Source organism: Culex quinquefasciatus, chromosome 3, assembly GCF_015732765.1.
Source record: "Culex quinquefasciatus strain JHB chromosome 3, VPISU_Cqui_1.0_pri_paternal, whole genome shotgun sequence".
Taxonomy (NCBI): domain Eukaryota; kingdom Metazoa; phylum Arthropoda; class Insecta; order Diptera; family Culicidae; genus Culex; species Culex quinquefasciatus.
In genome coordinates this window covers 63,633,288-63,645,547 of record NC_051863.1, presented here as the reverse complement: position 1 = coordinate 63,645,547, position 12,260 = coordinate 63,633,288, and the positions used below count along the sequence as shown (strand labels likewise).

At 38.9% G+C, this 12,260-nt stretch overlaps 2 protein-coding genes across 4 annotated transcripts in view; one reads left to right on the top strand and one right to left on the bottom strand.

Moving 5' to 3' along the window:
- LOC6047138 (tropomyosin-2) overlaps nt 1-4,097 on the top strand; it is a 96,481-nt gene extending 92,384 nt beyond the window's left edge. For 2 of the 3 annotated variants that reach the window (XM_038259179.1, XM_038259178.1), the window contains exon 8: nt 3,158-4,097. In XM_038259179.1, the coding sequence (XP_038115107.1) occupies nt 3,158-3,240 (83 nt within the window). In that variant the 3' untranslated portion in view covers nt 3,241-4,097. The remainder of the gene's footprint in view (nt 1-3,157) is intronic. The other variant, XM_038259175.1, reaches the window with a different exon arrangement.
- Nucleotides 4,078-11,400, bottom strand: LOC6047141 (modular serine protease). The gene is made up of 4 exons (XM_038259192.1): nt 10,987-11,400; nt 10,202-10,499; nt 8,747-10,140; nt 4,078-4,352 (listed from the first exon to the last, which is right to left on the bottom strand). Exons 1-4 carry the CDS (start codon nt 11,078-11,080, stop codon nt 4,141-4,143), a joined length of 1,998 nt encoding a protein of 665 aa, XP_038115120.1. The 5' UTR covers nt 11,081-11,400; the 3' UTR covers nt 4,078-4,140.
- Nucleotides 11,401-12,260: the final 860 nt, after the last annotated feature.

The window sequence follows — 12,260 nt, the reverse complement described above, 5'->3', positions numbered from 1 at the left end:
TTTGCATTTATCTTGTTTAGTTTATGTTTGTTTTTTGGTAGCATTTGGTCTATTATAGCACCTAATATAATTACATTTTGCCTATCTAATTTTTACACGTTTCATTCGTTTTCATTTTTTGCATGTTTTTCACATTTTCTGCTTTAGAATGGCACCATCATTATTTAAATTGCAAAAAAATGCGTAGGTGCATAGTCTGGGACACTACACAAATTACTGCATACTTCTTTTTACTGAAAATATAGGAAATGATAGTAAAAAACACAGCCAAAGTTGACCCCTAAAAAAAATAACATTTTTAAAAACATTGGCACAGCACATAAAACAAGTAAAACTTCCAACCCTGAAATTTTCTAAAATTTTAAGAGTTCTTTTTCCAATGCTTTTTGAAGATCAAAAATCGGTTGGAAAATTGATTTTTGGCGATTTTTTAGATCGAAGCCCGTCTAAAGGCGGGGTTGGGTTGTTGAGGGTTAAGTCGGGAAAAGTCTGAAATCCCAAGCATACTTGATTGAAAATTATTTTCTAACTCTTGAATAATTTTATCATATTTTCTACAATTTTCAAATTAAATTCACTAAATTTTTCCATAGTAATTTATTTTAAATTTAAGGTTACTTTCACTTTGTCAATCTATTTAAGAATGAAAATGATATTTAAGACGTTAAAAATCCTAATAAACATTGCATGCATTGGATACAGATTTTCAGAATATTTTTTTCATGAATCAACCGATTTTAACTAATTTTTGTTTATCAAACAAGATCAATGTATCTAACAAATTCAACTAAAAACTACAACACAGCTAATGAAAAACAGATAGAAAAATAGAACTTAATTTCAACGATTAAGGCCAGCTTAAAGTTATGATTCTGTTTTGATATTGATTCAATATTTGAAAAGAGATTCAACTTGAGTTTGGCTTTTGTTTTGTTTTGGTGGAAGATATTCATAAAGTAATTTAAAATATTTTTTTCCTATAATTTTTAAACTTATTCCTAGATATTTTTCCAAATCCGTTGAAATCATGTTTTGAGCGTTCTTTGATTTTAAATGAAATGAGGCTAAGAATAAAATGTTGTATTCAGTTATCTTTAACTTTTTGCCATTTCCAATTGAAATGAAGTATCAAAAACTTTACGTTTGCCAGTTATAAAAATTATCATTGGGATTTTAAGTATTTTTGAGCTTTCGGTTATTTTCAAAGTCTATTACACTCAAACCCCGATGGTTTGACACCAACTGTTGTCAAACGAACTGGGTCACTTTTTAGTATGACACTTCTTTTACACGGAGTTCACACACACTACCAAACGTTTGTTTTGATAGTGTGTGTGAGCGCCGTGTAAAAAGTGACAGTTCGTCACTTTTTAGTTCGACTTTGACCAACCAACGGGGTACAAACTAAAAATGTGTCAAACGAAAAAGTGACCAAGTGTGTAAAAAGTGAGTTTTTGAAAAGGTCCAATTAGCTATTTTGTTTCATATGTTTATAGGACCTAATAATTTTTTTTTTAGATATGTTTATGTTTCTACTCTGGATCAAAATAATGAGTTCTTCCATTTTTTAATCTTATCTAATCTAATCCAACACAAACGCAGCCAGTCCGATGAAAGCATGCTGGAAAGTCTTGTGATTAGATTACGCCCCAAGCACTTTTCTTGTCATTATTAATAATTGCAGTACATCCGAGAACACCCGAAAATGTATTGCAAAAATTAAAGCGGCCAGCCCTACTACGTTGTGTTTACCGAGAGAGGATTCTGAGAATGGATCATATTTCATAGAATCTACAGGGGAGGAATGATGCGTGGACATACCGTACCAAACGCTCCAGTTTACAGTTTCATATGTGTTTTGTACAATGTGTTAAGTGTAAAATATAGTGTGGTTATATAATCAATTAAATATAATACTGTAATATAATGATCATTTAATAAAATCCCTTCACCTATATATAATAACTACGCACCCAAGCACACAAACAGCGACACAAAAGAAATGAAAATGAGCATGCAAAAACAAGACAGCGCGTCCCCGTGGTCAGCGCACTAATCCTAATGAGTGCTTCCATTTTTTAAGTATTTTTCAAGGAGTTTATGTTGAGTTTCTTTTTTTTATGACAATTTTAAATAGTTTGATTTTTTAAATTTGTTTAGATTATTTTCGACGCCTGATATTAACTTTTTTTATAAAGAGTTTTTTGTTTGAAATCATTATTTAGATAAGAAATGCCTATTTTTTGAGTTTATGGAAAAGTCTGAAGAAAGTCTGGAATTTGAAAATGGGACTGAGTGGTCACCCTGTAGCTTATCATAAGTGGCAAAACAAAAAAAAGGTCGAAATATTTTGGGCGAGGAACCCCCAGAATTTTCTTTTTCGGTTTATGCTCTTTTCAAATGGAATTGGCTTTTTTTTTATATGGCCCACCACAATCCCCCACACCAAAAAGCTCATTATTCCAGAGCCCCCTGGTTATGGACGCAAACTAATTTCAGCTCGAATTCAAAATGATAATAAAGCAATGTAATAAAAAAATGAGCTGACTTTACTAGGATGTGCGGTAGTTTAACTACTATTAACTTTTAGGATGGTATCCAAGTGGAAGCTACTTCCTTTTAAGGGAACCACAACAATGTAATGATTTGTTAAAAAAAATGGCTTAAAATTGTCAAAATGTTGAATGTCACCCCTGATGAAGGTACGTTCGAATAAGACAAAATGGTGCTTGATTTTCATTTTGCTCATTTCACTGCTGTGTATCTCGCCCGTGTGGATCAATCGGACCGCGCACTGGACTCACAATTCAGAGGTCGCTAATTCGAATCCCGCGGCGGGCGCTCTAAAATTCTTTGTGTAAATATGGGTATTCGGCGCCTACGCTCCGTGCCATACTTTCAAACACTAAGGAACCCAAGGCGGCGTAGTCCTTGTAGTTAAAAAGGAAGACACTAGTGGTTGGTACTATCAATGGTGGCCGACAGCTATAAAGTCAACATCGTTTTTCGTATTTTTTTTAAATAATTTGTTTTATATGATTACAAATGAAATGCTTCTCGATGGTGATAAAAGCAATTAATATTGGTTTTGAAAAATAGTCAGAACAAACTAACCTCTATACTAACTCAACACCCCTTACTAACACCTTACTTTCAGACGATTGCAACAAGGAGAAAGCAAAGTACAAAGCCATCGCTGCCGAGCTGGATCTTACCTTTGCGGATCTATCCGGATACTAACCTGTAACCTGGTCATCCAAAGTCAAACCTTAAACCTTCTTTCCAACTAATCGCGGTTCACCAAACCAACCAACTCAAACCAGACGAAACAAACGAAAAACGCCGCCAGCCAGGACAAAGACTTAAACTGTAAGGGAAGCATGACCACGAAAAACCTCAGATCGCTTAGCACAGTTTTAAGTTTCCAGCAAATAAAATCGTTGGTATCGCCGGTGAATCGTTGGACCACAAATAAAGAAAAACAAACGTGAAATGATCCCACGCAAAGCCACTAATCTAATTATAGTTCAAAATTAACAATTGAAAACGAATTGCATAACTTTCGGCAAAAAAAAACTGATCGCTTAAAAATAGTTTTAAGAAAATGTGTTTTATGACATTTGTTTTGATCTCTCTCACATTCTGTAAATTGCACAAATCTTTAAAAGATTTCCCCTTTGAAAAGTAACAATGCTTGACTGCCTTTAATTGTTTTCCAACTGCTTCACCACAAAAATGCAAAGCTAACAATTAACAGAAGAATTGCGCCGTTTTTTGATATTCATTATTTAGTATTTCATAATTAAGTGAGTTAGAGTATATCGATAAGGTACATTAATTTTTCTAAACATCTCGAATTGACGTGAGGCTTAGCTGCAGCAGAACCAGATGCAATGTCTAAATGAGGCGCCGAAGTGATGAAAGTAACAACATTGTGAAGCTTTTTGTGATTACCGAATAGAGCAAAACTTTCAAAACAGAACCTGAATGGAATCAATCAAACCAAGCGAGTCTCTTTGAAGAAGTGTATAACAAATGAAAAAGTCATCATTCCAAACGCAAGAGTTAAACAATAAATTAAGGAATGAAAAACTGAACAAATTTTGAGTTTTTATTTAACCGAGAAAAAAACCCCCGTTCTCAAATCACCGGAAAGCGACTCTCGGCGTCCAGGATCATCGGGATGTAGTTCTGGACCTCGGTGAAGGCGACGTACTTGTTGTTGTCGCAGCTGCCGCTGGCCGAGCGCGGCGCCGAGCTGACCACCCCGTACAGGAAGTACACCGTTTCGCCGGAAATGTCCCGGCCCAGGGCGAACCCGCCGCCGCTGTCGCCCTGGCAGACGCTGGTTCCTGGATTTAATAATGGTTGGATTGAGATTTTAATCATTGAGAAGAGCTAATCATATTAAAAAAAAATAATGTGTGGTTTGTGTCTTCGTAATGTAAAACAAATTGGATGTTGCTATTTTTAAAAATAGGAAAACTGCAAATATTTCGCAATTATCAATTTTTCGGAGGCTATAAATTGAAAACAGAGTTGTTTATCAGAAAATCTGTAAACTACTTTTCGATTGCAAATTCAAATGTACATAAAAAATTAGGTAAGAAATTTTTTTTTTCCAATTTTTTTTTCAGAATTTATAACTCAGTTTTTGATCCGCCAATGAGTTTTTGTGAAAAAAGTAAATAAAAAAATCGGCAAGATTTTTTCCGTGCACCTATTTTTTCTAAACTATCCTCATAAAAAAACTACAACCAGGGATGCACCCAGAACTGGGCATCGGCGTACGAGAGGATAAAGAGCACGATTCGGTAGTAAAATGGTACTGTGTGCGGACCAGGGGGGCGACATCTATATCTCACTACATGCAGCTCGCCGTAGCTAACACAAGCTGTCAACTTCGGCACCAGAACAAAAGGGAAATGTCAACTTCGGCGCCAGCACAAAAGAACAGCTGTTCGTTACGGAATCAAAACAAAGCAACTGCGCACTATGAAAAAAAGTACAAAAACTGCAGGCATAAAATGGAAATAAAGTAATTATGTTTTATGTAAAACTTTACCGCAATGTACGTTTAAAAGTTAGTGTATGTTTGTGAGGTGATTTTTATCAATTTATTTGCAAAATAAACTACTAAAGTAGGGATTATTAAGCACACATCGGGCCGGTGACCTCATTTAAAGTTGTTCTTTTATCACATGAAACGTTTAACTTAACTACTGTGTAAACTGTGACATTTACTACAGTAATTCTTATAACAAAAATTGAATTATTAATAAAAGAAATATTTTTGTTTTTACTGTGCGCAGTTTGCGCTCGTTATCAATCTCAATCACCCAAGATGGCGGCCTTTAGCATCCCCCTGCGTTACACTTGCAAGTGTAGTAGTGAAAAAGATGTTCCGCCGAATAATCATGATGTTGATTTTTTTACATTCATTTTACCGATCTTTCGTGCGCGAGAGAGGAGAGCAATTTTTTCTCTTGATGAACATCCAAAGATTTTCTTTTGATGATGATTATTCCATCGCTGCCTACAACCTACAATGTCTAGATGATCCTAGAACTTTGCAGAACTCAATTTGATTAAACCTGTATTTTTTGCGACCGAAAACATCGTTCCACCTTTTATTTAAATGACTGCCTCCGCGAAATTTTTGGTGATTTTTTTTACACGCGGGAAAAAAGGTGGGACCGATGTTTTGATCGCAAAAAATTATAGATTTAATCAAATTGAGTTCTGCAAAGTTCAAGGACATCCTAACAAATCACTGGAAAAAAGAATCGTCTTGATTGGTTGAGTTATGCCCGAGAACCAGTGAGTTAAAGTTACCGTTCCAACTTTTTTGGAGCCTTGGTAGTTGGAATGTTCAAGAAGGGAAAGTTAAGCTCGTGTTAGTAGTTATCACAAGTCAAACAACTTCGGAGAACTTTTTCTTCTTAAAAAAGGGAAAATTTATTTCAATTCAACTTGTGTCAGCAGTTATCACAAGTGAAGAGAGTTTTTCATTTTTGAGTCAATAAGTTTCCCCTTCTTTAAAGCAACGAAACGTCAACAAAAAAAGAAAATTGATCTTATTCGACAAAGTTGAAGAGCATTAAAATTTTAGTTTAAATGTTCAAAAAGGTCCTATCTGCATAGGAAGCCCGTTGAAAAAAGTTTGTTTTGAATATTTACTCGAGAATTCATATTAGAACCTAACTTTTCAGTTAATTTTAATGGAAACAGCGCCGCCTACTGATAAAATCATAGAAAAACTAATACAGTGTACTATCTCGTTGACGATATTGAAGGGACAGTCGAGAGCGGAAGGTATCAAATTATTTGATTAATTTGAAATTATAGAACCAAAAATCAAAGCATGCTTTTTGAAGAGACTGAAAAATTTATTGACAGCTGGAGCAATATTGATATCGAGAAGATCGACAGCCAAAGAGTCGACTGTATCTAAATCTGGCATAATTTTTTCCATTTTTTCACAAACAATTTTTACCTTTGTTTATCAATAGGCAAATAAATATTGATATTGATTTGTAATTGATGATACTCGCTCAGTTTCTACAAGGTTCTGGAAGAACACAACATTACTCTAGCACACGCAGAAAAATAAGGCATATTTGAATCAACAAAACGTTTTGTTGATTTGAAAAACAAGATTTTTGTTGAATCAACGTCAAAGCAACTTTTTCAAAACAACAAAAGATTTTTGCGAGAAAATCAAGGTATGTTTCAACGCAAAATCGGCGTTGATTATATTCAACAAAAATTTTGTTGAATCAAACCTCGTACAGGCTGATTCTACAAAATATTTTTCTGCGTACACGCAAACCGGAGAATAAGGTGAAAACCAGGATCTTTAGTGAATTGAAAGACCCGCTCCTACCAGGCAAACAGACACATGTAGTTTATTCGTAAGACAGTCTAAACGAAAGATTGACGCAAGCATGTTGAAACACAAACGCGATTTCAGAAACAACGACCTAAAATCGGGTTTATCGCAGCGCTTCCTACAGGTTGGACATCTTTTCAATAAGATCAAAATTCTAGAACGAATCGACGAGCCGGCTTGCGAGAAGTTCCACATTAAGCTTGTTGGCGAAGAGAACACTGTAGAATTGCAAAGAAAATGTGAAGCTTTCAACAGTGTTTCCAACAGCGTAATGGTGAAGATAAGCGAAGTCACCACTGCCAACGAATGACGAAGACAACATCAAGGTACACTAAATTTCGAGCCAAACATTTCATTAGGGCACAAAACCAAAACGTAAACATTCGGGATTATTCCACTATTCCATTCATTAGTACACTCCCTACATGCCCTCCAAGAATCAGATTGATAACAAACAATTTCCTATTGAAAAAATCAAAAACACAAAAGGGCACATAACCATTTTCACTGCAAACCAAAAAAAATGTTCAAATGTGCCCTTTTATTTTTCGTTAGTTTCTCGTACTTAAGGAACTTTTTTTGTTATAAAGTGAACTTTTCATGCATTCTTAACACTAATTCACCTCAAAAAAAAGTTTGGATTACTTTTCACCAAGGATTTCTGCAGAGAAAAACTTCGTCAAAAGAACAATATTTAATACGGTCCCGCGGCTGCTGTTCAGTACACTTTTGAAGAATTTTTATGTTTCACGTACCTTATTTACACTATTTAATCACAAAACTTCACCAATTATCAAAATTTCTACTGAATTCCTCATTATTTCTAACTAAACAAAAGGGCCCGTAAACATCATTCCAAACAACAATGCGGTGACAGCGCTTTAGTGCCCTTTCAGCTCTCTTCGAAATTGCTTTTAGAAAGGGCCCATTATGAACAACAGTCGGAAAGTTAAAAGGGCCTAATAACGAGATTTTCTTAATTTATGAGTTTTATTGCGAAAATCAACAAAAAATAAGAAGCATTTAAGCAGAGTTGAGGATAATGATGTGTTTTATGGTATCATCAGTAAAAATACCAACAGTCAAGCTTCTTTTTTAAATAGGAATTGAAACAAGTTGTCCACTTTTTGCAAGCGATTTTCTCGAATCGCGGTTTTTGGTTTTGTGCCCTAATGAAATGTTTGGCTCGATTTGTCGAATCAAGAGGAGCTGTATACTTCAGCCAGCTTCAGTCGTGAGCTAGCAGCAACTGAAGATGACCGAAGTTCCTTACAAGTAACAATGTTCTGTAAATGTTAAAAGGTTTATGCGGCTCTTTGTGCCGTCTGCAAACTGTTTGAATTGATTGCTCCCGACCATATAAAATCCAACTGTAATAATTACATCGCCCAAGAGCAACATGGATTCATGCCAAGGCGCTCAACATAATGAAACCAAAAGATCACTTTTTAACACATTACATTTTCGCGAAATAACTTATAAACGTTCAAGAGCTAAAAAAGTAACCTGTAATAAGTTATAATCGCCTCATAGAGGATGGGTCGGTAGGATGCACTAACATTCCAACAGTTCGACACAACAAGCGCGTGGCCAAGCAAGTGAAAAACAAGAAGGTATGAAGGACATTTTGATCCTAGAGGTGTTCTTCCACTCCTCGGTCCTCAACCCACCCACGGGATTAGTGTCCATTTGTACTTTAACGACTTTAGAGTGTTCAGTAAACTTCGGTAAACTTCAGTAAACTTCAGTATTTTTAGTGTTCAGAATACAGGGTGCAGTTTCAAACCAGACCTGAATTTTGACATGTTTCATATCAGTCTTAGTTGACGTCCGTACTAGAAAAACAATACTCACCCGTCTTCGGATCACCCGCGCAAAACTTGTCCCCGGTCAGGAACGGCCGGTACGAGACCGGCGAAAAGTCCCGGCACGTGTAGTAGTCCACCGTCCCAATGTCCACTACCTTCAGGTTCGGACTCAGCTCGCCACCGGACGTGGTCAGTCCCCAGCCGGCTACCCGTCCCAAACTGTTCGGCTTGATGCGCTTCTCACTCTCGGTCCGGAGGTTCCGCTCGAGGCAGATCGGCCTAACGTACGACTTGAACACGATGAAATCGCTTAGGACTACGATCGCGATGTCCAGGTTGTAATATCCGGAGAAATCTTGGTACTGGGGCTGGGTGATGAGTTCCCGAACTCGTAGGACTTGCGCCGGGAGTGTTTCGATAGTGTTGAGTCCACGCCGGTACTTGCCAACGGTGATCACGAACGAGCGCACGTCGTGGAAGGTGGTCACGTCCCAGAAGCAGTGCGCCGCGGACACAACTAGCCGTTCGGTGAGGATCGTTCCGCCGCAGATGTAGTCCCAATCGTCGGACTTGAGGTCGTCGCGGGTGTCGTTCTCCAGGTTGCGGTAGATGCCGGCGTGCCACGGAACTTCCGCGATCGAGGCGTTCTTGCCGCCGATGATGTACGCTTCGGCGTCCGGGGTTGGCGTTCCGCAGACGGGTTCACACCGGAAGACGGAGCTGTCCCAAGTGCCGTCAGTGCAAGTGAGGGTTTCGTTGATCGGGACGGCCGGTTTCTGGTAGCCGATCTTGCAGTCGATTCGGGCTTTGGTTGAGGGTGGGAGTGGTCGCTTGCAGGTGACCTGCTTGCGCTGGTACTCGCAGGTTGGCTGCACGGTAATGCCGTTGATCGGGATCTCCGAGCAGTAGCGCTCGCAGATCGGGAATGGGTCGAGCCATATTCCGTCCAGGCAGATTATGGTGGCCGCACCCTTGATCGTGTACTTGTCGTCACAGATGACGAACACGGAGTTGAAGTTCTCGATGAACTCTCCACTGTTGATTGAAATGTTCTGGGCGGTTTCATCTAGGACGATTCGTCCGTTTGTTGGTTTCGGAGGAACCTGACATGATCCTTCTGGTCCAATTTCCGGTGCTGGAGTTGTAGTCGTCGTTGAGGTCGTTGTACTCGTACTAACGATCCTCGGAGTAGTAACCGGAAACGGCTTACCACATAGCAGCTCATCCTCATCGGATCCATCTCGACAATCCACAACTCCGTCACACTTGGAGTACCCACCAATACAAGCTCCGTAACTACATCTGAACGAAAACGATGGACAGAAGATCAAACTGCAGATCCTTTGCTGTTCATCGGACTCATCGTCACAGTTTGACGTCCCGTCACAAACACCATCGCTGGAGATGCACTGTCCCGATTGACACTGGAACTCCGTGTTTCTACAAAAAGAACCTTATTCAGACACCATCAACACCTCAATCCCCGAAAGAAACAACTTACGAGCAATTCCCCTGCGTGATCAACGCCTCGCTGTACCCCGGACAGTGCAGGTGTTCGTCCGAGCTGTCCGCGCACTCCTTCACCCCGTTGCACATGGCGGTCCCGTCGACGCACCCGCCGTACTGGCAGCGGAACGCGTAACTCGGACATCGGATGAACGCGCACGTGCCGGACGTTTCGTCCGACTTGTCCTTGCAGTCGACGACGCCGTCGCACAGCCGGTGCGACTCGATGCACTGGCCGCTGGCGCACTTCCACTCGTAGTAGTTGCATACTTTCCGACGATCACGGAAGAACGCTGTGGGAGAACGGGGTTTTAGATTGGTTTGCGTCTTGGTAGGGGAAAGTAAATGTGGTGGTGGGTGTCCTGACTAAATATTACTGTCAAAAAACGATTTTATCCAATTTTCAGCATGTTTAATACAATAATTTATGAAATTGATAAATTCAATGTATTTTTTCAAACCCATAAACTTCCAACCTATTAATCACTGTGATTTTAATTTAGATCACAAAATTTGCATGCAATTTACAAAGTGCATTCAATTCCGCGAACTCAAACACGCAGTGCAAGTGCAACAACACAATGATGACGTTGGGAATCCCCCATGACTGAGTTAACTCGCTTCTTCTTCCTAACAAATTCGGTTAGACTATTTTAGTTCACGATCGAAAGGTCACTTTTCGGTTGCCTTATCAGCTTGTTTGTTAGAAATTCATTTGTCGAAGAACTCCCATTTCTTCCAGAGAAATATCACAATTTAAGAACTTTTCCGATCACTTACACTCCAAATTTTGCAAGGAAGGCGAAATTAGTGCAGCAACGACGCTGATCGTCACAAAACACCTCCAAATACCTCCATTAATTGTCGTCCACATCGAAAACGCAAACCAATAGCTCTTCCCAGCTTCCGAATCATCCACAACTGAGATTACCACTAAACGGCAGAGTCATTCTTCTAACCGGCGATGTTTTGGGGGGCGAATCTTCCAAGAATCACTATCAAATCCAGTTCTTTCAGTTCCTCTCACGCAGAACCTGTTTCGCGTCGATCTTGATGGCTTCTTTATTGAACGAAACGACGACGACGACGGCGCGATTCGCGAAACGTGTGAACTCTGTGAACTTGAATGCTCAACTGTTTTCGCATGAAGCTTAATCGAGATGAGCTTTGGGTTTGGAGAACTTCATCGATGACTACGCGTCTGTGAGGTTGAACTTGTTTTGTTGCGTGTTTGGTTGGGATGATGAGTGCGAGCGATAAGAGAACTGTTGCATGCATTTGTTACTAATAACTACCTGTGTTTTGCAACTATCAAATCAAAACAATTAATTGCCAACTGTTTGCATTTCTAGCCCATATTGACTACCAAATAATATCAAGGTAATATTTTTTTAGATACATTGCACAGTGTTCGGAATGGCAAAATTAAGTGGAATAAATTGATAACTCCTTTGTTTGACGTCCTAGCCAAATGGTGTCTTCGGAAGAGTTATTGTACTTGATATGGGCTATCTTTTAAAGTTATTGACATACAGGGTGACGACCTTCCAGGGTGTCAACCAAAAACTAACTTTGTTGGATGACGTTGTAGGGCTCAAAATGTTAGCATTTTAGCGGCCTACCCAAGTAACCACAAGCACTAACTTGGAACTGTTAATCAATACTAAATCAATATTTACGTCGTTTGCCGCTTATGAGAACACCACTAATCGATTCCTCGTGATTTTTTACATAAAATAATATACGTTGAAACTGTAAGAAATAATGTAATTTAATGGTATTTTCGAAAAATACATTAGAAAGAATACTTCCAAAATGTTAAAACGATGGCAATTAAAGATATTGCCGAAAAACACATAAAATGAGATAACTGGGGCAAAATGGGTCCATGCTGTCATTTGCCGCTAATGAAAATGTCACAAATCGATTCCTCACGATTTTCTACATAAAATAATATACAGTGATCGTTCGGTAACTGGGCTGAGAACGTAGCCCAGTCACCGAATGCTGCTCGCTAACTGGGCTGAACGAAAAATAACGAGGGGACAACCAAT

Coding starts and splice junctions, on each gene's coding strand:
- LOC6047141 (XM_038259192.1), bottom strand. CDS start 11,080: ATGTGGACGACAATTAATGGAGGTATTTGGAGGTGTTTTGTGACGATC. Junction 10,500..10,986: donor TTCCTTGCAAAATTTGGAGT/GTAAGTGATCGG, acceptor GTTCTCCCACAG/CGTTCTTCCGTGATCGTCGG. Junction 10,141..10,201: donor ATCACGCAGGGGAATTGCTC/GTAAGTTGTTTC, acceptor TTCTTTTTGTAG/AAACACGGAGTTCCAGTGTC.